General features: G+C 35.9%; 1 protein-coding gene across 1 annotated transcript in view; it reads right to left on the bottom strand.

Annotated features, from left to right (window-relative positions):
- The window catches only part of LOC150075161 (glutamyl aminopeptidase-like), a 262,165-nt gene that overhangs the window by 165,692 nt on the left and 69,865 nt on the right, over positions 1-26,608 (bottom strand). The window contains exons 5-6 of the mRNA XM_090388277.1: positions 10,622-10,776; positions 1,003-1,116 (exon numbers count right to left, since the gene is read on the bottom strand). Of these exons, the coding sequence (XP_090244403.1) occupies positions 1,003-1,116; positions 10,622-10,776 (269 nt within the window). The remainder of the gene's footprint in view (positions 1-1,002; positions 1,117-10,621; positions 10,777-26,608) is intronic.

Genomic DNA, 26,608 nt, shown 5'->3' with positions numbered 1-26,608 from the left:
AAAAAATATTGAAAATTCGTTGACCAGTGTAATTCATATAACATGTTGCTCCCTCTACTTTGACTTTATCTACTGAATGCATAATGAATAGTCTAAATAACAGAATAAATTTATCTGCAAAAGGATCTAAATACCCCAAAAACGTGTTCATTTCAAAAATATACTTATTCACAGTTGGAATTTAATGTTGTCCATTTCCATCTACAGACTCACTAAGCCCCAATTACTTTTTCTGATAGAATTGCAATTGTCAGTTGCTACTACCATCTCAGATTTAAGAGATTTAAACCATAGGGTTTAAAATCTCTCTACCCCATTCTCAAATTAATTTGTTGTTTTTATTGCTCTCCCAACTCTACTAGTTACTCAGAACTATTTGACTTTCCCCAGTCTAATTTTCCTAATAGCGTGGTAATTTTCTTTGGTGATTTTAACGTTCACCACTGTAGCTGGAGCTGTGAACATTAAAACTGATCTTAAAGCTGTGAAAAAACTGGTGAAGGTGCTGATGTTTTTGCTTATGACCTCATACAGCTTGTTCATTTACCTAACAAAATATCAGGCAATCCTAATCACACACTCAACATGCATGATCTTTTTTTCACCAGCAACTCTTCAAAATACATTTTTATTGTTTCTTTCCACAGTTGGATTACGTTTTAAATCTTCCAATCCCAATGTTCGTTCACATAATGTCAATGCAATTATTCTTGTAGGGATGAAATCTTTTATTTTGCATTCTACCATAAAATCTCATCCCCTATCAAAACCTTAGTATTTCAATAACTATTCTAAGGCAATTAAAAATAAGAATGTCGCATATTGCAGCTGGTTTGTATCCCAATCTCTAGCTTCATTTTCTGCCTACATTAAATCTCACAACAACTTCTCCTTGTGCTTATTGCAGAAAAATTCGAATTATGGAGTGGAAAGACAAATATAACTGAAATTTTAATGAATACTAATTCTTTTTTTTTTTTTAATTTAATAATATCTACTTACCATATTCCATTCTGGCTTCACATGGTCTACACCTAGATATTCCATAAAGGATGCAAATCCCTCATTAAGCCATAAATCATTCCACCATTGCATTGTTACAAGGTTGCCAATCCACTGAAATGTTAAATCATATGTAAGTTAATTAATTCAGCTAAATATTATGGGGGGGAAAAAACTGTTTATCTAAAACTATCAATACTTGTTCAATCTCACAAAGAAACAGACTGGATGCATGCAGAAAAAAACCTGCTGATCATACTGCACACATTATTGTGGTCATCAGACATGAATATACTGCCAAATGATCATAATTCATTATCAATATAATACTGAAACTTCTAAATAAAATACTGAAACTTCTGAAAACAAATATCAGTACAAGCAATATTAAATATGCGAGAATGAGCAAAACTGAGTGGTCAAGGAAATTCATTAAAAAAAAGTAGAGTTGCTGTTCTCCACAATGGGGGGGGGGAATGCTCACACACACACACACACACACACACACACACACACACACACACACACACACACACACACACACACACACACACACACACACACACACAGTTTACTCTCAAATTTTCTAATTAAATTCCATAAATGCTACATTAATTCTCATGCCTCACTTTAAGATAAAATAACAAGAATTTTTTTTTTACAAACAAATAGGCAGAAGGAAGAAACTGCCTATAAATCACACTAAAAGTGAAAACTTACACTTCTCATATATAAAAACAGATGCTACCAAAAGATCTTTAATAAAAAAAATTATAAATTTTCTATTCCATTTCTCAATAAAACATACTTCTAATATTTTCAAAAATGAGAAACTAAAACCAAGATAATACAGATTCTACAATATGAATCTAACCTTTGCTATTAATAAACAATAATGTCAACACAGAAAATAAACACCAATTTAAAAAATATATATTCCTGGACTTAAATAGATTAGCATTAGTAGATGCATACGATGAAAGAAAGCAAGATTATACAGCATTTGAAAAAAAAAAAAAAAAACCCTTCCCATTTCACCCATCCATTTGTTCCAAATGTTTGTCTAGTTCTGCCTTGAATTTATTTAAGTTATCAACTTCTACAACAACAGATGTAAGTTTGTTCCAGCAATCAACTACCTCCTGACTAAAGGCAAATTTCCACACATTATTCAACAACTGTCTTTCCTCAATTTCAGTTTATGCACCCTCAGGTTTGTAATCTAAGCCAGAGGAAGAATCCCATCAGCAATGAGCCTGATCAATCCATTCAAGACCTTATACACCTCAATCAGATTGCCTCGCAGGTGCCTAGTCCCCAGACGCTGCAACTTTCTGAACTTCAGCCTTTCTTCGTAAAGCACCACTTTGTTCCCCTCACCAGTCTTGTTGCCCTTCTCTGTACTCGTTCTAGCAAATCTACATCCTTCCTAAAATGAGACTTCCAGACCTGTATGCAGTGCTCAAGGTGCAGCCTAACCACTGCCTTCTGCAAAGGAAAAAAAATATATTTCTGCTCACAAAATTCTTGTATATCATTGACAAGGCCTCATGACTTACTCTGGCAGCCTCTCTGCACTGCTCAGAAAACTTCATATCTGACTGCACAATTACTCCCAGGTCTCTTCCATTCTCCACTACCATGAATGTAACACCACCAAGTTGGTACATTTCTCTGGGGTTACTGCTACTCACATGCAGTACTTTGCATTTGTCTATGTTAAACTTCATTTGTCACTTCTCAGCCCATCTGCCCAACTTTTCCAGATCCTGTTGCAGTAGCATACTGTCATTACTGTTATTAACAACACTGACAACCTTTGTATCATCTCCAATCTTTCACATTATGTCTGATATACCTTCATCAATATATCATTGATAAATACAGAAAACAACAGGCCCAACACAGAACCATGGGGGATCTCTGCTAATAACATTAGTGCACAAAGAGCAGTGTCCATTGATTACCACTCTCTGTCTTCTCCCACTCAACCATCCTTTTATCCATTGTACCAACTTGCCCTTAATGCCATACTGTGAACAGTAGTCTTCCATGTGCAACAGTATCAAAAGCTTTCCTGAAATGCAAGTATATGATATCAAAATTATTTTTTGCATCCAGTTTCTTTGTGATCATATCATAATATCCAATCAAACTGGTCAGACAAGACTTTCCCTTAACAAAACTATGCTGTGTCTGAATTATTACTGGTGTTTTCTCTAGATGATCCTGCAATGATTCTGTAACCAGTGACTCCATTATTTTCTCTGGAAGAGAGGTCAAACTAACAGTTCTGTAATTACTTGTGTCACCCTTTGATCCCTTCCTTTGTGAATTGGAGATACATTTGCACATTTCATTGGAGATACATTTGCACATTTCATAGTGGACTTCCCTCATGGGGACTTCCCTCGAGTCCAAGGATGCTCTCATAATTATGGCTAAGGGTTTGCTTACTTCCTTTGCCACCTCCTTGAGTATAGAAGGATAGATCCCATCCAACCCAGGTGCCTTTCTTATGTTTAACTTCAACAATTTCTTCTCCACTTTGCTCTCAGTTATTACAAAATCATTTAGCATTAGCATTAGTAGAGGCATATGATGCAAGAAAGCAAGCTTATGCAGAATCATCCAAAAAAAAAAAAAAAAAAAAAAAAATCACTCCCATTTCACCCCTCTATTTGTTCAAAACACCTGTCCAGCTGAGCCTTAAATTTATTTAGGCTATCAACTTCCACAACAACGGATGGAAGTCTGTTCCACTAACCAACTACCCGCTGGCTAAAGGCAAATTTCCGCACATCTATCCTACATCTGTCTTTCCTCAATTTGAATTTATGCCCTCTCAGCTGATTATTCTGAGCCAGAGGAAGTATCCATTAGCATTGAGCATGCTCAAACCATTCAAGGCTTTATACACCTCTATCAGATCACGTTGCCGGTGCCTAGTCTCCAGACACTGTAATTTGCAAAACTTAAGCCTTTCTTCGTAAGAGCACCCCTTTGTTCCATTCACTAATCTTATTGCCCTTCTCTGTACTCATTTCAGCAGCTCTACATCCTTCTTGAAATGAGGCCTCCAGACCTGTATACAGTACTCAAGGTGTGGCCTGACCATTGCCTTATACAAGGGGACAATCACCCCCTTATCCCTGTTAGAAAAATTCCTGTATATCATTGACAAGACACCATGAGCTACTCTTGCAGCCTATCTGCACTGCTCAGAGAACTTCATATCTGCCTGTGCAATTACCCCCAGGTCCTTTTCATTCTCTACCACTGTCAGTGTAGTACCACAGAGGTGATACGTTGCTCTGGGGTTGTTGTTTCACATGTGTAGTACTTTACATTTGTCAATGTTAAACTTCATTTGACACCTCTCAGCCCATCTGCTCAACCTTTCCAGATCCTGTTACAGCATCAGTAGTGTCCTTAACAACCCTGCCAACCTTTGTATCGTCTGCAAACTTGGACATTAAGCTTGATATACCATCATCTATATCATTTATAAATACAGAAAACAACAATGGACCCAACACTGAACCCTGAGGAACTCCACTAATAACATTAGTCCACGTTGAGCAGTGTCCATTGATTACCACTCTCTGTCTTCTGCCACTCAACCATCCCTTTATCCATAGCAGCAATTTGCCTCCAATGCCACACTCCTCCAATTTGTGCAGCAGTCTTCCATGTGCAACAGTATCAAAAGCCTTTCTAAGATCCAAATATATAATATCAAAGTTATTCCCTGCATCCAGTTCTTTTGTGACTACATCATAGTATCCAATCAAATTGGTCTGACAAGACCTGCCTTTAACAAAACCATGCTGTGTCTGAGCTATAACTGAATTCTTGTCCAGATGATCCTGCAGTGCTTCTTTAACCAGTGCCTCCATTAATTTTCCTGGAACCGAAGTTAAACTAACAGGTCTATAATTACTTGTGTCAGCCTTTGATCCTCCTTTGTGAACTGGGGTTACATTTGCACTTCTCCAGTCTATGGGTACCTCCCCTGAGTCCAAAGAAGCTCTCATAATTATGGCTAGGGGTTTGCTTACTTCCTTTGCTGCCTCCTTTAATATAACTGGATAGATCCCATCCACCCGGGTGCCTTTTTTATGTTTATCCTCAACAATTTCTCCTCCACTTTCCTCTCAGTTATTAGAAAATCATCTAGCTCACTACCAATGTTTACTTCACCTACGACATTCCCCTTCCTGAATAACTCCTCATGTGTGAATGTAGATGCAAAATACTCGTTTAGATTGTTAGCCACCTGAGCAGGATCCTCAACTGTTGAACCATCAACATCCCTTTCCTTCTTGAGTTTAAATAGGTAAAGAGCTCTTTTCTGTTTTTCTTTGCATCCTTTGCCAAGGATTTCTCATAATCTGCCTTTGCCTGCCTAATCTCCTTTGTGACTTGGTTACAGACCAACTTATATCTATCATAGGCTTCCATGTCACCCATTAATTTGTATGTATCCCATGCATTTTTCTTCTCTGCCATATGTCTCATTAGTTCATCTGACAACCATTTAGGCCTGAACCTTGAACAATATTTCTTGGTTGGTATGTAAAGCCTGGTAGCTTCCAAGATTAGTTCCTTGAATGCTTCCCATTTTGAATTTGCTGTTTGTAACATCATCAGTTGGTCCCACTGTATAGAATTTAAATACTGTCTCAGCCCATCATAGTCGCCTTTACGAAAGCAAAAACCCTTCCCTTTACCTCTGATGGTAGTTACCTCCTTGAGTAAATCCCACTTCAGCACACTGTGATCACTGCCACCTAGTGGTTCCTTTATCTGCAGATTCTTAATGCATGAAGAATCAATACTGATAATCAGATCAAGAGTATTACTCCCTCTAGTTGCCTCCCAAACATGCTGGTGTAGAAAACAATCATCCAATAAATTCACAAAAGCCTTGCTAGTGTGTGAGTGACCAACCCACAAATTCCAGTCAATATCTGGGAAATTAAAATCCCCCATTATAAGACTCTCTGATTTACTGGCCCATTCTATTTCCCTGTACAGTATCTTATTACACTCATCAGAGTCATTAGGCCTATAGCATACTCCTACTGTCAATTTTGATTTACCCATGCCTATGTCACACCAAACTGACTCGACACTGCCCTGTCCATCGATGTCGACTGGCTTCACTTCCTTGGATTTTATGTGTTTTTTAACTAATAGCATAACCCCTCCTCCCTTCCTATCCTGTCTATCCTTTCTGTAGACGTTGTATTCCCCAAATTCCAGTTCTGCATTCCTTATATCTGTGTGACACCATGTCTCTGATATCCCAACAATATCTACCTTTGATGTTTTGAGCAAAACCTCAAATTCATCAAATTTATTTACTAAACTCCTAGCATTGGTGTACCTGCAAGTATACATGCACCTGTTTCTATTCTTAGCTACCCTAACACAACCCATATGTTTACTTGTACCGCAATGACTTCCAGCAGTCTCTGAAATATCCTGCATATTGTTTTTCAGGCTTCTGCTCATTCCAATAGAAGCAGTGCAAGAATCTCTTTCACCTCTGCCACTGGCTACTGTTAATCTATTTGTCTTTATCTCCCCCCAAGCTAGCAGTTTTCCGACCCACCTAACACTGCCTCGATAGCATCAGCAAATATTCTTGCACTCTTTCTATTTAAGTGTATACCATCCCTGTAGAAGCAATCTCTTCTGTTAACAAGTACAGTCCAGGCTGAAAAAAATTCTACCCCTTGAGCCTTGCACAATCTTTCCAGGGCCGAATTGATCAACAAGGCTCTCATCATATACTCCCTCCTATCGTGTCTGGGCAGAATTGCAGACACTTTCAAATTCAACCCTACTTCACGGCTTTTTTTTCAACAGTGACTTGTACTTGTTAAGTAATTCCGCTGGTCTCCTACTCTTAATACCATTAGTGCCAATGTGTACAACTATATCACCTTTTGTGCCCTTAAAAGATGATATCCCCTCTACAATGTCATCAACCTTTGCCCCTGGCAGACATACCCTGGTCCTGTTCCACCTATCCTTTTTACAAAGCATGCTCTCCGTTTCCCTGACAATAGAGTCACCAACAACTACTAGTTCCTGTGGGACCAGCGCATTCTGCCTTGGGGGCTGCCTCTGTGTTGCAAGATGACCAAGTGCAAGCTCTGGCGTTGATGTGGCGTTAAACTTACTCTTTTTCCTTTGGTGGGAAAAACAGAATATTTTTCCCACACAATGAAACGCTTTCATCTTTTACCTCAAGATCACCAGTTCACAATACCTTTGAACTGCTCTTTACTGACACCCTTTCCCAAAATGCACTAAGTGTTGCATCCTCAAATAATCAAGTAGTGGTGTAATAGAGAGATTAAACTATTGTTCAAAAGCTTTTAATTTTAACCCTTCCACACCTGCCATACCATTGTGCACCATATTCCTTAATTGCACTACCAGGCCTACTGCCACTAATGGAAATATTTCAGTAATGATGTTTTTGTTATTCCTTAAATGCTTTACTGGCACAGACACTGTACTTACTAAGAGAAATATATTTGTAAGATTTTATGTCTTACAGTTTCATGACGTTTTCAAGTTTCCTTTGCATTTGTACTGTGTGTATAACAATCCCTCATTTGCAAATTCAGCAGTATTAATGATTTATTGTTGTCGATTTTATAACCATTATGTGAATAAATCATGGATGATTATTTTTTAAATTAGTACCGAAAAACCGATATTTTTGTATCAATACCAGGATTTAAATACTGGGATCCCAGAATCTCGGTATTGTAAGCCCTAGAGATGTACAAATATCTCCCCTATTCAAAAAGTGAGTCAAAGGGAGAAGTGAGCATTTACAAACTTTTAAGTTAGACTTCTATTCCAGGGAAAATAAATGGAGCCTAAGGTTAAAGAAGTAATGCAGGATCATCTTGACAGAAATGCAGTTATATGACAATCACAGCATGATTTTTATTACTGAAAGATATTGTCTGGCCAATCTAATTAGTTACTATTATGTACTAACAAAAGAGCTAAATTCAAAAATAATTTTGACACTGTATACATAGATTTCAGTAAATCTTTTGATACTGTTCCACATGAAAAACTGCTGTACAAACTGGCACAATGTGACATTAGAGACAAATTACTGGTATGTATAAAGGGATAGTTGAGTGGCAAAAAACTGATTATTAATGAGTGCTGCTCTTCTTGGACTGTTATTATCAGAGTCCATCAAGATTCAGTGCTGGGTCCTTTATTGTTCTCAATATTTATTAACGATATTGATGATACCATATCAAGCTTAATGTGTAAATTACAAATCATACAAAGATCAGCAGGGTGGTTAATGACAGGAATCAGAGTATGGTATTGAAACAAGCTCTAAAAAAATTAGAAGGTCTGAGGGGGTGGCAATTGAGTTTTAACACTGATAAATGCAATATACTACATATGGGTAGCAGTAATCACAGAATTACAGAGCAATTGGGTGGTATCACACTCAAAATAGAGGAGAAAGAAAAAGACCTGGGAGTAACTGTACAGTCTGATATGAAGTTCTCCAAGGAGTGCAGACAGGATGCTAGGCCAACTCGTGGGGTTCTTTCAGTGAAATACAGGAATTTGGCTAGCAGGGAAGAGGTAATTATCATGTTGCATAAGGAATGGTTAGGCTGCATCTTGAAACTGAATAGGTCTACAAGCCTCATTTTAGAAAGGATATAGGTCTGTTGAAATGGATACATAGAAGAGCAAATAGATTAGTCAGAGATTAGTCAAATGATTTCAATTCTGCATACTGCAGCATCTGGAAACTATGCACTGCAAGGAGACTCAACCAAAGTGTTTAAAGCTTTACGAGGATTGAATAAACTAAATGTTGATGACATCTTTATTGTTTCTTGGAAGTACACACACAAATGGACACGAACTCATAAAGGATGGCTGAATGTAAGTTTTTGCACAGGATTGATGTGCAAAAACTTACATTCAGCCAGAGAGTAATTGGATTGCTGGAACAAACTTCTATCTGTTGTTTTAGAATGTGTTAGTTTGAATAAATTCAAGGATTTGAAAAGTTATCAGAGAGGAGCTTATACAGCATCAACCAAATGGTGGTTTGTCTATTTTGCATTAAAAAAAAAAAAAAAAAAAAAAAGTTTCTAAAGTTCTCTTGCCAGAGATTGACTAACTTGCTCATCACTGCACTTGGAATACTTTATCCACTCTCTGAACAAAAGAGCTTAAAAGTTTTCCCATCCCAATGAGAAGTACATCTCAACATCAGCATTGATGGGTTTAAACTAAGTCCTTTTTTGTTGAGTGGGATATGATGACAATTCAAGTCTATGTATGTTTGCCTATGTTAACAGTATACTGCTAACCTATTACAGCACTTCATAAATACAATATGAATTTTAATGCATTAACAGATATCATGAAATAATGCATTAACAGATATCATGAAATAATGCATTAACAGATATCATGAAAAATTATATAAATTATCACTGAATAAAGGAGGGAATGTCCTTTTGCTATTTACAATATCATGAAATTATTTTGGGAAAATAATATCATTCACAACAATATTTTTGCCAAAACCTTGTTGTCCATTAAAATGATAACACTAGGAATAGTGTTGCCATTTGAGGAGTCTAAACCGAGTACTCAAATGTTAAATTTGTCACAACTATAGTGAGTTAGTAATGGCATAAGCCATAACATGTAAAGAAGCTAAGTTTTTGTTGCAACAGCAAAAAAAAAAAAAAAGACTATCCATAACCTGCATCCCTTTCCCTTTTATAATATTCTTCCCACACTTGAAAGTAATGATTCAGTTGCCCCTTAACCTCACCACACTTGAAGGCAATTTACTCCAGTGGTCAATAACATGCTGACCAAATAAACTCCCTTAGATCCAATCTATTAGTTTTCCCTGCTGATGAGAGTAACTGGGTGGACTGAGTATCCTATCAACAGTGGTACTCAAATTGGACCACTGGCTGCAACAGTCCAACCATACTAGAGTCTAGCACAAGATCTACACTGAAATGGGTTTGCTATCCCTATGTTGTATTGTGTGGTCAGTTGCTTCACTCTGACACTTCTTGTTATGAACAGAACATGGATTTTCCTCCTCTTGCTCCTTTGGTCAACAATGTGTGGCTGGCTTGCATGGAATTTCTGGCTAGTAGTTATTCCACAGTGATCCACTTCGGATATATAAAGTACACAGTTATAGAGGAACACTGGATGAATCCAAGTGTATCTGAGATACTCACCAGGATAACCTGGCCACATTGACCATTGCCCACTGGAGCTTGGACGTTAGGTCATATCTCCAATCCATTCTTCACACAATTTTATTATAATAATAATACTGAATGCTGCAGTGCCAGACTCCCACTCTTATATAGAGACAATGTGTGCTATGTGGCAACAGAAATGACAACTGCCAGACATGAAGTCATTGGAGATGTTCCAAATGTAAAGCTATCTCAGTGTAAAATTTTTAACCATCTAAATATAAAAATCTATATTTCTTATGAAATTTTTACCTTCAAAATAAAATGTAACTGTTCAAAATAATATGTAAAATATTTGATAGTACCTGATGAGCAAGTTCATGAGCTATAACTGTAGCCACATGTTCTTGAGCATCACTTGATGTTTCTCCAGGATTATAAAGAATAGTAGTCATGCGGTAAGTAACAAGTCCCCAGTTTTCCATGGCACCAGGACCAAAGTCAGGAATAGCAATCATATCTACATGAAATGCACCTCAAGTTATTTTTATTATAATAATATCTATTTATTTGGCCTGAGAAACAACAGATCACAAAATAGAAAAATATTAATTACACACAATGAAAAAAATTTACATAAAGCCATTCTCCCTAAACAGCATGCTGTAAGAAGAGAGAAGATCTAATTATTATCAGTGTTAACATCTAGACTGCAATTCAAGGAATAAATGAGAATTAAATAACAAATTACTTAAAATATGTATTATAGCACACACATTAAGTCATTTGTTATAAGACATATTTTAGGATGTAGGTGGAAATTAAACTATTTGGAAATGGTTAGTTCAACAATTGATAGTATAAATCAGTCCTGGATTAATGATTAACAAAATTAAATTAAAATATACCACTTGCAAATTTGCTACAATTTATACTTAAATAAACAAACTAAGCAATACAAAAAGGAAATTAAAATATCCAGGGTGAGCTAATACTTGCTCAGAGAAGTACAACAGCACAGAATCATACAAAGGTAGTCACGACTGCAGCAAGGAATGAGGCAAGCACTTCACAACACTGTACAAATCCCTAAAGCAAATACCAACAGAGCAATTGTAAATTCTCAAATAGGCACATTTCTATCATAACCTACTTGTAGAAAACAAACCGATATGGATACAACCAAGAAAGAGAACTGAGAAAGCCTGATTAAACTAAACAGAAGAGAAAGAGGGGGGGGGAAGTGCTTAAATATGGTAAAGATCTTATAACAAAGAAAATGAGAGATAAAATGTAAATTTCACTGTCAACCAGAAAAAATTAAAAGCCAAAACATAATGCACATTCAGTTTCAGGTTCTTCAATATGTGTCCCATCTTCATTTTGTTTTCCTAATATTCTCTGCCTTCATTTTGGTTTGCTTGGATTTATTTTATTCAATTTTGCCTTAATTTTTATCATGTTTTTCAGTACAAGTTTTAATTGCATATTTGCATTTATGTTTTAGCTTGTTATTTGGTTTGAGCTGACAAGAAATTTACATTTCGCATTTTGTTTTCTTTGGGTTGTTTCACACACGACTTCACATGGGCATAGAGTCCTTTCCTCATTCACACTACAGTTAAGCCTACACTGTAGGATTGTAGTTCTCCGAGTGAGTTGTACTCACTCGGAGAACTCTTCTGTTGTAGTTCTCCGAGTGAGCAGTAGCTCTCACCGGTTTATTTTAATTTTCTTTTTGTATTCCTGAGTGCGTTTGCTTATTTAATTATAGCTTTTTTTTTTATTTATTTAAATTATAGATTGGTTATAGGTAACAGTAGTGCTGCACAAGCATAATATGTGGCAGTTAGAAGTAAATCCACATGTGGTAAAACAGTGTTAATTTAATTTTTTTAATCATTAGTTGACAGGATAGTATTAGTCCAATTTAATACGCTTCCAATACTACTTATCATACAGGTTTACCAACAACTTCATACACTGATGAAGAATAACAAGATTTCCTAAAAGACCCCAAGTACATCCTACACTGGGCCAAAAGAGAAAGGATCAATGTAGTCATGGGGGATTTCAATGCCAAAGTTGGAATAGGCTGGGCTAGCAACACTGTTGGCCTTTTCAGACTAGGAACAAGAAATGAAAGGGAAGATGCACTGGTTGATTTCTGTCAAAAGCATGAAATGGTCATTATGAACACCTGGCTCAAGCTACCAACCATGAAGATAATTATACACATGGAAGGTCCCCAATTATGCCCAATCAAAGATTAATTGAAATAAGATCGATTACATCACTGCCAACCAAATATTCCAAAACATAATTAAAAGCATCAAAACCTATCCTGGAGCTGATATCGGCTCTCAGCTCAGACCACAGACCACTAATAGGGAAGCTGGTTATAAAATTAAAGACAATCAATAGTAAGGAACTAAAGAAAGGCTGGGACAAAGAAAAACTTAACCAGCCTGTATATGGGAGACATTTCATAAGTACAACCAAAGAGCAAATGGGGGGGGGGGTAGTAATTTCGATCTACTAGATAGAGATCCAGAATCTGAGTGGACCTTGTTCAAGATAATGACAGATGCTGCAAATGCGATTTTTGGACGGGGGCCCAAAGGAAAACCAAACGGCAATGGATGACAAGTGAGATACTAGATCTAATGAAGCACAAGAAAAACTTTAAGAACAAAGATGTAGAAAAATATAAGATGTGTGACAGTTTGATTAAAAATAAAATAAGGAAAACAAAACAGATATGAATAGAGGATAGATGTCAAAGGATTGAATATCTGCAAAATGAGCATGAGGAACATTAGTCCACAAAGAAGTGAAGGAACTATGCAACATCAGGAAAGACAGCACAGGAGGCCACATTCTGGATAAACACAACAGGGAAATTATAGAAAAGCAACAGAAAAAGAATAGATGGCAAGAATATCTGAGGGAATTATACAGTGAGGAGGATGGACAACTTGAAAATGACAACACCTAAACAGAAGGTGAACATCTTTCATCAGAAAGACTTTCTGATGGAAGAACTGGAGCAAGCAATTAAGTCAATGAAAAATAACAAAGCAACTGGCATTGATAACATCCCAGCCAAAATGCTCAAATACCTCAGAACAAGGGGAAAACAACAGCTCCTCAATATTTTCAACAATATCCTCAGTGGATGGGAACTACCCCTTGACTTTCTCAGATCCATCTTTATTCCTATACCAAAAAAGGCAAGAGCAGCAAAATGTGCAGACCACTGCACAATAAGCCTCATAAGCCACTCCATTAAAGTCCTCTTGAAGATGATTCTATGCAGAATTGAAGGCAAGATTCGAGAACAAATTGGAAAAGACTAGATGGTTTTAAAAAGGGGTTGGCACAAGAGAAGCAATATTTGCTCTGAATATACTGGCAGAAAGAGCAACTGACCACTAGCAGAACCTATTTGACTTTAACAAAGCATTTGATTTTTAAAAACATGATATCCTCTTCCAGCTCTTGAACAATCTAAACATCAATCCCAAGGAACTAAGGTGACTACAATTACTATACTTTAAGCAAGAAGGGCCAATCACTGTAGAGGGAGAAAGCACAGACTGGGTACAAATCCAGAAAGGAGTAAGACAAGCATATGTGTTGTCTCCTATTCTGTACAATCTCTATGCTGAAACCATTACAGATCTAATACAAGATTCTAAAGAAGGAATTACTGTTAACGGTTCTGTTATTAGTAAATTACTGTTAATGGTTCTGTTATTAGTAACCTGAAATATGCAGATGATACTGCCCTCATTGCAACATCAGAGGAAAAACTACAAACACACCTCAATAGAGTGGTAACAGCCAGCGAACAAATAGACTTAACAATTAATGCCAAAAAGGCCAATGGTCATAAGCAAAAACACCTTGCCTATAATCAAAATATGCTGTGGTAACTCCCCCATCAAACAAGTGAGTAGCTTAAATATATAGGGAAGATCTTTGCAAATAATAATGACCAAGGCACAGAAATTAGAAGCAGAATTCGTATGGCCAAAGAGGTATTTAAGAACCTTAAGAACTTTCTCTGTGACACAAAACTGGATTTCCAGAAAAGATATCAAATGGTCAAATGCTACACATGGAGCACTCTCTTATATGGATGTGACATCTGGATCATGCAGAAGGCAGAAATCAGGAAACTGCAAGCCTTCGAGATGTAGACGCTCAGAAGAATTCTCAAAATTCCATGGACAGATCAGGTCACCAATGAGCAGGTCCTTAAGAGGGCAAGGACCACAAGAACACTACTAACTACAATTGCAAAGAAAAAGACTGCCTACCTCAGGCATATTATAAGAGACCCAGAATATGACCTGCAGAGACTAATCCTGCAAGGGAAGATTAAAGGCAAAAGAGCAAAAGGAAGACAAAGAAGCAAAATGGCTCGATAACATCAAAAAAATGGACAGGGGATCTTACGACACAGAAATATTTCACAAAGCAAGAAACATAGTTGGCTAGAAAACGTTGGTCTCCAATGTTCAAACTACACCGGAACCTGAAGAAGAAGAACCATTAGTTGGTCAAACCATGTATCGTTACTTAATCTACCACATGATATAATAGAGTAGTATTAGCATAATAATGAACAATCACGTAGATCCCCTCTTCCAAATAATTAGAAACTTCCATCTATTGTTGTGGAAATGGGCAATTTAAATTCAAGGAAGAGCTAGATAAACTACTGGAGGGAATGGACAGGTGAAATGATTTTTTTTTTTTTTTTTTTGGTTATGCTGTATAAGCTTGCATCATTTGTCACTACTAATATGAATTTCCTTTTATTAATTATTATAGAATACTTACAGTTAATATTTTGTAATTATATTGTAAGTTTATACATCAATAGGAAAAATCAATTAACTTTTATCACAGCTTTTTTTTTTTTGGTAAAAATAAGCTTCTGAAATACTGTGGAGATTGGAAGGTATAAATACTCCCATCAAGAGGGAGGGGGTCTACCCCACAGGGAATTGTGGAAATGGACAACTTAAATAAATTCAAGGAAGAGCTAGACAAACTACTGGAGGGAATGGATAGGTGAAATGGAATATTTTTTTTTTTTAGTTGATGCTGTATAAGCTTGCTTTCTTGAATCATTTGCCACTACTAATATGAATTTCCTTTTATTAATTATTATAGAATACTTACAGATAATATTTATAATTATATTACAAGTTTATACATTAATAGGAAAAATCAATTAACTACAGCTTTTTTTTTTTTTGGTAAAAATAAGCTTCTGAAACACTGTGGAAATTGGAAAGTGAGTTGCACTAATAAATTGCAACAATTTATTACTGCTATTTATATAAATGCATATTATTTTTATTTAACTTTGAATTTTTAATTTTAATTTTAGCGAACCAAGATGTAAAGGAAAATAAAAATTGATTCCAAATGTCACATCTTCAATGAACTTTGGTCGATTAATTATTTTTTTTTATAAGTGACAATAACCCTGGGAGATCACATCTGGTGAGTATGGGTTTGGCACAGCTAGGGTCCTGAGCTGGATATCATTATTCTTCTCTTTCTTGGTGATTCCCTTCTACTTTCTTTCTTTCTTTCTCTCTCTCTCTCAGGGTAACTTGGGAATTTTCTTTTTTTGGCTGGTGCAGCATAAGCCTCAGGTTTCATTGCACCATATAGCTAATAATAATAACCAATGTACCTGCCTTATATGTAAGGAAGCAGTTTGAGTTGAAAGAATATAATTTGAAATGGCATTATATGACAAAACATGCCCCAACTTACGATAAACTTCAAGGAGAGTTGCGAAACAAGAAATTACAAGAGCTGAGCTTTGATTTCAAGAGGCAACAACAACAACAACAGATGACATGTTGTCACTACTAATATGAGTTTTGTGTGTTTCACTAATCAGAATTTAAATTTAATTAGCGCTAGTTTGCGAGCATCTCAAATCATTGCTGAAGAAGGGAAGGCTTTTACTGATGGTGAGATTGTGATATTCATCACAAACTCACAATCGTCACATTCGCTTTCGATTTCCTCCAAGAAAATTTTAAACTGATGATGGTTCAGGCCATTTTTGCATATAAAATCCACCAGCAATCATTGTCGGTAAATTTTTGTCTTCGAACTCAATCATGTTGACTATAATTAGTATTGTGGATTTTATATGCAAAAATGGCCTGAACCATTGTCAGTTTAAAATTTTCTTGGAGGAAATCGAAAGCAAATATGACGATTTGTTGTATCATATGGAGGTACAATGGTTGAGTCGCAGTTGTTATTGTTATTATTTGGGTTTTTTTTTTTAGGAGCATTAGCAACTAAAGCCATATTGCTCCGGGGATGTGCAGTGGTCATACCCTGACCTTTCCGCATCCTCCGTATTTGGTAGTCACGGGCTTGAACCCCAGTCTAATCAAGAAGTGTGTGCTACGCACTGCTGCTCTTGCCCAAGGAGGCGCCCGAGTTGCGGTAATGTGTTAAAAAGATTTTTTCAACTTAGAACCAAAATAGACATATTCATGAACGAAAAATTAAAACCAGTCCCAGAACCAGTGCTTTTTTGGAATGGTACGGCGTACCGGTACTTTTATCAACAGTTACGTGTGACATTTGAATGCAGTGCACTTCGAAATTTGTAAAACGGTCAGTCTTCGTATAGCACGATAGTTGTGTTCCTAGAAACCCTTGTGCAATGCAAAATCGTGAAATATAAACAACAGGCCCAATGGGAAAAATAGGGTTAGGTGCCGACCACCCAAGATTGAACACAGATTTGTAACCGAAACATTGCCAAATACAATAAATAATCGTAATAAAATATTGCTAATGCTTTTGCTTCTATCGTAAGCAAACTTGTTTTTTGTTTGATTTTCTATCCAAACAGTTGACAACTGTTGCATCTCTTCCAATTCTTTGTGTCTTAATCTAATGGATTTTAATTACACTTTGAGTTTCCTGCTGTGAAAGTTGTTTTTATTTTCTCTGCATTCTTTGTAATTCTCGGCGTTGCCTCATTTAAGTCTGTAGCACGTGCGATATCACATGGTCTTTCATTTCGCTCAAAGCGTTTCACAGTTTCATATTTTTTCGCTATCGACAGTGGCGTACTGGCCATAAGCCTTACCGGAGAAACCCCAGTGGGTCGGAGGCCGGTGTGATTTTGGCCATAAACCGTAGTATTAGGCCACTATAAATTTTCCCGGGTAAGAATTTTTGACCCAGTCCGCCTCTGTTTATGGATATTGCTTTTTTTTTTTTTTTTTTCCTCTCTGAATCTGCAGTGTCTTCACCAGGATGCTTTCTTTTCACACCTTTTAAGTATTTTACTCATTTTTAGGGAATAAAGCACAATTACAAAATGAAGAGGCACGCTTGATACACATAAACAAAGCTGCGCACGTGTAGCAACTGAATAAACAACACCGTAAAGGCAGAGATACACTATTAACACCTCACATTTTACTAAAGCACATTTCTAAGGGTTACTACCATAAAACAATAAATACAATTTCCAGTTGCGTTTCTGCTAGTGGAATCTGTTATAAACTGTTAGTAAACTCGATCTAATTGCATTTGCGATTATACCGATAGCTGGAATTGTGTTGGTTTTTACGTTATTATGGTGAAGTGTGTTTCCCCTTCACTGATATAAAACACATGAATACATTTTCAGAATCTTCTCTTCATTCCTATCGTGTTGCGTTCAGTTGGGGTGATTCCACGTTCGACTGCCATTTCTTGTAAACACAAAGGCGAATCGTGCATAAGCGAATTCGGTTCGTGTTATATAAGATATCGTTCCCCTATTTATAAATCGTGTATGATCAAATTCGTGTAATGTAAACACGTATTATACAAGGACTGACTGTATTCCGCAAATTTTTTTTCACATGTTTACCTACTATTCAAATAAGTTTAAAATTATTTAACTAAATTTGCATTTTTACTGTCTATTGTTAAGATATTTCTATGTAAAACTGTATAACCATTTTTATAATTCTAAATTACTCAGTTGGACCTCTGTTTAACGAAGTCCTTTTATGGCGAATTATTTTGAATTCCTCTTGGAAGTTATATTTAAAATAGTTTCCATTGAGCAAAGAAAATTTTCATATAGCAAACAGATTAGGAGAAAATTAACTCGGTACACACTGTTCGCATTTCTAGCCTGCAGGAAATTTAGGCAATTAGTGCTGCTGTGTGAATTAAGAGAGCTAAAGCATTCTACAACTTAGTTGTACCTGGTAAAACCTATCTGACCACCTGTCTCACATACGGAGGAGCCACGCTAGTCAAGAGTGAGCAGATCAAGGTGTATTCCCAATGGGCTCTGGCGCACCTTCTACTGCAGTGGTGTCCAACCTTTTCCCATACAGGGGCCATATTAAAAAAATTGCAAAGTTAGATTTCTTTAGTGTGTTACATTTTCGATATCTTGTTGCATGTAAAAGTAAAATTGAAAATATTCAAAAATTTTATTAAGTACAATTCACAATTACATTTACTGAACAAAACATTTAATTAGAAAATGTTTTTTCTAATTAAATGTTTTGTTCAGTAAAAGTAATTGTGAATTGTACTTAATAAAATTTTTGTACTTAATAAAATACAACCCTCGCGGGCCATAGGTTGGACACTGCTATGAATCAACTGTAAGCGCCCCGTTCCAGGATTAGAAAAGTGATTTTCTTTTACTGCGACAAATACTCATCTGTTGTTTTGCAGAAGTGTATTATTCACATTTTCCGTAAATTTTCCCTAACTCTGTTTACATGGTCACAGTACTTGAATATCCGAATAACACCGTCATTTTGGACATTTTCAAAAAAAAAAAAAAAAAGAAAAGAAAAGAAAAGAATAAATTCAAATTTAAGAACTAGTGACAATACAGACGACGAGGGATGGAAAATGACAATGAAGGTATTTCTAAACATGAATTGTTGGCATTCGGTGAAAGCAAAGTTAGAAAATTGTCAATTAGATTATAGTTAAATGAAAGAGATGCAATTCGTAGATACCTAATTGATAAGAAGGTTTCGGAAGAATTGAAGAATTTGATGAACGCTCTGAGTACGATAAAAATTTCATCGAGTGAATGTGAACGAGGATTTTCACAAATAAATCTTGCCAGCCCAACCAGCACTTCGTTGATGACAAAAACAGTTTCTTCACTACTGTTTCTTAAAATTGTAGGCCCGCCGCTGACCCACTTCGATCCAGCAAAATATGTTGATTCATTGGTTGCTTCGGAAACGTCATTCAGCAACCGACACACAAAGAGGAAGAAAAGAAGTCGGCATAGGACAGGGAGTCAGCAACCTGCGGCTCACGAGCCACATGCAGCTCTTTTAACATGTAACTGCGGTTCTTTGACTTTACAGCTCACATGAAGCACAATTTGAAATGGAGTTAGAGGGCATAAAAATGCCTTAAAACTGAAATTGACGATATAGAGAGGCAAAAGGCTGCCCTTGCAATTCTACACAAATGGATGGCGATAGATGAGTTTAAAATGCAGACCAAATTGTGTTCAATACGTGGAGTAGCTTACCGGACACGTGTATAAATTTGAAAATATTTGCATTTGGACTTCACTCAGTTTTTTGTTCAACGTATTTCTGTGAGCAAATATTTTTGAACATGAACTATATTAAAAATAAATCAAGAAACTGTCGTCTGAACAATGCGAGCATGTTTAATTACAACAAACTTGCGTGATGTTGAGAGACTCGCTCAAGAAGTTCATCAGCAAAAGTCACATTAATTTGTACCTAATTGGACGTTTGTGACGTTTTTTTTTCAGTATTAATAAATAATATTTCAAAATTCCATTTCTTAAAAAAACTGCCCCCCCCTTCCAGCTTGAGCTGAGGTGCGGGTCTTCGGATTCTCTTTTTTTTCTTCTTTAAATTTGATCAAAAATGGCTCTTCACTCAAAAAAGGTTGCCGACACCTGGCATAGGGTGTTGGATGAGAACTTAATAAAAATTTGTAATATTCTACAAAAACTTTATTATGAAATTATTTTTACTTATGTTATCATTTTTTACTAGTTATCATTTTTTACTTATGTTACCATTTTTTACTTGTTATCATTTTTTACTTATTTTACTCACATTTTGATTATTTTTTTATATACTTGAATAATAAATTTATACCTTTGTTAATATTAACTCCGGGGGCTCACATCTGGTGAGTATGGGCTTGGCACACCCAGGGTCCTGAGCCGGAAATCATCATTCTTCTCTTTCTTGGTGATTCCTTTCTACCTCTCTCTCTCTCTCTCTCTCTCTCTCTCTCTCTCTCTCTCTCTCTCTCAGGGTAACTCGGGAATTTTTTTTTTTTTTGGCTGGTGCAGCATAAGCCTCAGGCTTCCTTGCACCATATAGCTAATAATAATAATAATAATAATAAAATATACTTAATTTATTGTTCTTATTCTAAAAACATTACTACTAAAGTAGCAATATCAGGTAAAAAAATTTCAAGTACTTTTCATATCCTTTTAATTTCCAATTTTTCCTGATAGCAATGAATCAGTACTGGCACCTATTTTTTTACAAAAAAAAGCACTTCTCAGAACTAATAGACTCTAAATGTTTATGAAAACTTGCATTTTTAACAGATATTTGTGAACATTTGAATACACTGAATAAAAAACTCCAAGGTCACAATCAACTTGTAAATGACTCGCACTACAATATTAAAACATTTCAGACAAAATTAGAATTATTTAAAAATCAAATTGAACAAAATTTTTTCCATTTTTTTGTGTTGTGAAAGTTTATATAATAATATGCTCAACTGTGATTTTTCTACCGACAATTTTGTCCGAAATCTTGAATTATTGATGGAAGCATTTGTTGATTTTGAAAACAACAGAAAATTATTTACATTATTTCAGAATCCATTTGATGTAAATGTTTTACAAATAGATATAGATCTACAATTAGAAATCACAGATCTTCAAAGTAACGATAACTTGAAAACATTATTGAAAAATGAAACATTAACTTTTATAAAACTTTGACAGAAAATGAATTTCCAGAATTAAAAAAAGTTAGCAAGAAGAATAATTTCTATTTTTTGTAGCACTCACCTATGTGAACAAACATATTCAAAAATGAAATATATAAAATCCAAACATCGATCAAGAATGACAGATGAACATTTCCAAGACTTTTTAAGATTGGGAATTTCTACTATTAAACCGGGGGCTTAGAGAGGGAACAGGTATCCTGTGTGTTATCAGACACTCAGTCTAAAACACTGATGGATCCAATATCTTTCTATTACAGAAGATTTAGGAGAAGACCGGTTGGCCTGCCTCCCTAAAATCCACTCATGCACATCTTCTTGATGGTAAGTTCTCTTCAAGATGTCTGGTCAGCGTGAAGAGGAAAAGACCAAACCCTCCAGCAAATGACAGCACAACAAAACAAATGGCCCTCAGTCCCCAGAGGCTTTCACTCTCCCTCTTACAGCAGCGAGAGGATCAGAGTGGAAGCAGAGGGTGCTAAGAATCTCAGGGTACGACCAGGCTGCCATGCAGGGAAACTGAACTTAGCCTGGTACAACGTAAGATCACTCATCAGTGAAGACAGGATATTACAGTTGGAAAAGGAATTAGAAAATGTGAATTGGAACATCGGTTTGGCTGAAACAAGAAGAAATGAATCACTTATAAGTTTATCAAGTAGAAATCTGCTGTACACCAATGGAAACAGTGAAAGGAGTGAAGGTGGAGTTGGGTTTCTGGTCCATAAAGATTTAAAAAACAACATTTTGGTATTCAAAAGTACATCACCAAGGGTGTCAAAGACTAATACTCAGGATTTCTAAGAGGTACAAACTAAAGGTTATAATGATTTATGCACCAGCATCGAGCCATGATGATGAAGAGGTTAGAAATGTACACCAAAATTGAGTCTTCTAGACGAGCAGAAAACCCACTACACAATTATTATGGGGGACTTCAATGCTCAGGTTGGAAAAAGACAAAACAGCGCAGATAGGGGAACTATAGGAAATTTTGGAATTGGTGAAAGAAATAAAAGAGGTGAAAGACTTGTGGAATTTGCAGAATCTCAAGGATTGTCAGTAATGAACACTTTTTTCAAGAAAAGGGTGAACAGAAAGTGGACATGGAAGAGTCCAAATGGATTAACAACTAATGAAATTCACTTCGTCCTCACTAACAGAAGATATATTGTGAATGATGTTACCCTCCTGAATAAGGTAAATGTTGGAAGTGATCACAGAATGGTAAGATGTACACTTGATATAGATGTAGGAAAGGAAAAAACAGACTCGAATAAATAATACAAAGGTCTTTGAGATAACAGAAGAGGAGAAAAAGCAGTATGTACTGGAACTAAAGAACAAGTTTGAGCTACTGCCGACTGCTCAGGATCAAGATATCGATGAGGAATATTACAACTTTCTGAAAGTGATAAAGCCCAAGAAACCTATAGGGAAAAAGAAATCCAAAAAAGGAAAAATTAGTCAAGAAACATTTGTTATGATGAACCGAAGGCAAAAAATGAAGAGCAAGATAAACACTGACAAGGACAAAATTGAGTATACCGAGTTATGCAAAGCCATTAGAAAGAGACTCAGAGGACATAAGAAGATTTAACACAGGAAAAATAGAACAAGCATTAAGGGAAAACAAAGGATTTAAATCAGCAGCCATGAGCAGTAATACAGAAAGACAAATGATACTGACTGAAACTGAAGAATAGCGATGGTGTACTTATAAACAGCAGAGAAGGCATAATTCAAATAGCACAAGACTACTATAAAGAATTATACAAGGAGCAAGGGAATGATACCAGCAGTGGGGAAGATGGATTTCAAATTAGCAACACATATGACATACCCGATATTCTTTCTGATGAGATAGAACATGCATTGAAGAAAATGAAGAATCAGAAAGCCCCAAGGGAAGATGAAGTTACTGTAGAGTTGTTAAAATTGGGAGGAACAGACAACACAAAAATTGGCGAGGCTCTTCACAAAGTGCATTAGAAAAGGTGTGACGCCTAAGCAGTGGAATAATGCAATCAGTTTTGCTGCATAAGAAAGGAGATAAATCAGAAATTGGAAATTATAGACCAATTAGCTTGTTATCCCACATCTACAAGTTGTTCACAAGGGTCATTACTAGCAGATTAGAAAGAATACTTGATGAGAATCAACCGAAAGAGCAAACTGGCTTCAGGACAAGATTCTCAACTATGGATCACCTTCACGTAATATCACAGCTAATGGAGAAAGCAAATGAATATAAAACACCATTATGCCTGGCATTTGTGGATTATGAAAAGGCATTTGACTCCATACAGCATAAGGCAATGTTTCGGGCACTGGAAAGACAAGGCATAGATACCCCATATATTATGATTTTGAAAAAAATATATGAGAATGCTACCTCCTTTATTAGACTAGACAAAGACAGTAGGAAATTTAAAATCGAGAAAGGAGTTCGAAAGGGAGACACAATATCTCTGAAGCTGTTTACTGCTGACCTTGAGGAAGCTTTCAGAAGATTAGACTGGTCGCAGAAAGGAGTCAATGTGAACGGAGAGTACCTAAACCATTTACGATTTGCAGATGACATTGTGGTCATAAGCCACGATCCCAAAGAATTAGAGGAAAATCTTAATGAGTTATGCAGAGTTAGTAAGAATTTTGGACTAAACATGAATATGGCTAAAACAAAAGTAATGATGAACAAGTATGCCACAGAAAGGGAAATAATGATTGAAGGAGCAGTAATTGAAAAGGTGGCGTCATATACTTATCTCGGACAAGTTATTAGCTGTAATAATGATAAATGGTTGGAAGTCAAGAGAAGAATAAATTTTGGATGGATAGCATTCAGGAAATATAGTCACATACTGAAGAGCAATATCCCAGTTTGTCTGAAACGTAAATAATGAACCAATATTAGTAAATTAATAAGAGGAGTTTACCTCAATATAGTACGTAGAACACTTCCGTATGATACCCTCCAGAAATTAAAATGGAAAAAACGAAAAAATCGACAACTTACCGGTACATTAAAGTAAAATATAAATAATTAAATAATCAATTTAACACAATTCAAAATCAATTTAAAACAATTAAAATTCAAATTAACGCAATTAAAAGAATCTAACGAAAATATTCAAAACAATTTTCCTTCCTGAAGCTGATAATGCTTTTCGACCGACTGTCGTGATCACAGGAATGAAAATTACCGAATCAGGTTAAACCTGCAACTTAAATAGTGATTATATGTCTTCGCGCATGCGCGTAAAGGTCCACGCATCGGAGATCAAATATGGCCGCCGAACATTAAAAACGAAAACCCACAAACTAAAAATCGAAAACCCACAAACACCGGTATGCTTCTCCATTATAATAGCTATCACCCGTTCACCTACAAAAGATCGATTATCTTTAATCAATTTCTAAATGCCTATAAATATTCAACGACGGATTCTGCTTTGGACTCAGAAATACAAATATTAACTAGCAGATTCTTAAACAGGGGTTATCCCATTAACACAATAAATCGAATTAGGGTACAAGCTAAGGATAGGATACAAAATACTACACCAATCAACAATAGTAATATCAAAAAATACTTTATTTCTGTCCCATATGTTGAACAGTGGCACAAACAGCTTAACAGATTCTTTAAAGATTCCGAATTTAAAATTATAGCTAGGCCTATACGGACGTTACACACTATACTGAACAATCGCTCGGTTCTTTCCGTGTTCGCAACACAAATTAATGATCTGGTATACAACATTTCTTGCGGTGATTGCGACTCGTCTTACCAAGGTTCGACGCGGTTTTCTCTTAATATTCGTGTAAATCAACACGAAGCCTCAGTTCGTGCTTCTCGTTCAGCAGCGTCAGAATTAGCCTTTCATGCCATTAACGAAAAACATACTTTTTTATTTAACGAGGCCAAAATACTTAACGTTCAACGTAATTATATGCGACTATTAATTGCAGAAACCGTTGAAATTAAATTACACGAGAATTCTGTTAATGTTCGGCGGCCATATTTGATCTCCGATGCGTGGACCTTTACGCGCATGCGCGAAGACATATAATCACTATTTAAGTTGCAGGTTTAGCCTGATTCGGTAATTTTCATTCCTGTGATCACGACAGTCGGTCGAAAAGCATTGTCAGCTTCAGGAAGGAAAATCGTTTTGAATATTTTCGTTAGATTCTTTTAATTGCGTTAATTTTAATTTTAATTGTTTTAAATTGATTTTGAATTGTTTTAAATTGATTATTTAATTATTTATATTTTACTTTAATGTACCGGTAAGTTGTCGATTTTTTCGTTTTTTCCGTTTTAATTTCTGGAGGGTATCATACGGAAGTGTTCTACGTACTATACTGAGGTAAACTCCTCTTATTAATTTACTAATATTATTATCAACGTAGAACATATTGAGTATTACAGCTCTGATTCATACTATATAATGAACCAATGTATACTCCCCACCATGACTTATGGAAGTGAAACTTGGGCACTCACCAAAAGAATGGAAGAGAAGCTGAGAACTACACAGCGAAGAATGGAAAGAATTATATTGGGAATCACACTGTTAGATAAGAAGAGAAACACATGGATTAGGCAGCAAACTCAAGTAAAGGACATTCTTATCAAAACTAAAGAACTAAATGGTCTTGGGCAGGACACATAGCTCGAAGACATGATGACAGATGGACTAAGAAAATAACAGAATGGTACCCAAGAGGAGCTAGAAGAAAACCTGGAAGACAAAGGCGGAGATGGGTAGATGAAATTCATGAGTTTGTGGGTAGTAAATGGATGGCCAGTGCTCAAAACAGAAGGAACTGGAAAGTTGCCGGAGAGGCATTCATCTTGCAGTGGATTGAAAATGGTTGATGATGATGACTATTAAACCTATTGTTTCAATTGTTGTTAAATCAAAACAACTACAAACATCTCATTGATTTGCTATTTCTTTAATATCAAATGTGATTATAATAATAAAAATTGTAATTTTTGATGACTATAGCTTTTTTTTTATGACAAAAATCCAATGCTTATAATTTTTTATATGACTACGGCTTTATTTACAATAAATATCCTGTGTTTATAATTTTTTATAGTTTATCTATCTTGTACACCCTGTTTGACCTGGTGAAGTTGCTAAAATTGCGTTTTTGGTTTACAGTGTTTTTAGTCATCAAAATTGCACCTACTCCTGCCTGCCATTTGTTATGAATTTTCTATGTGGCCCTCCGATGAAAAAGGTCGGGGACCCCTGTACTAGACTGTTAGC

Source organism: Mastigoproctus giganteus, chromosome 14, assembly GCF_048544385.1.
Source record: "Mastigoproctus giganteus isolate SK-2022 chromosome 14, ASM4854438v1, whole genome shotgun sequence".
NCBI classification, from domain to species: Eukaryota; Metazoa; Arthropoda; class Arachnida; order Uropygi; family Thelyphonidae; genus Mastigoproctus; species Mastigoproctus giganteus.
Note: the sequence above shows the minus strand (reverse complement) of the source record. Positions and strands in the feature narration are given on the sequence as shown.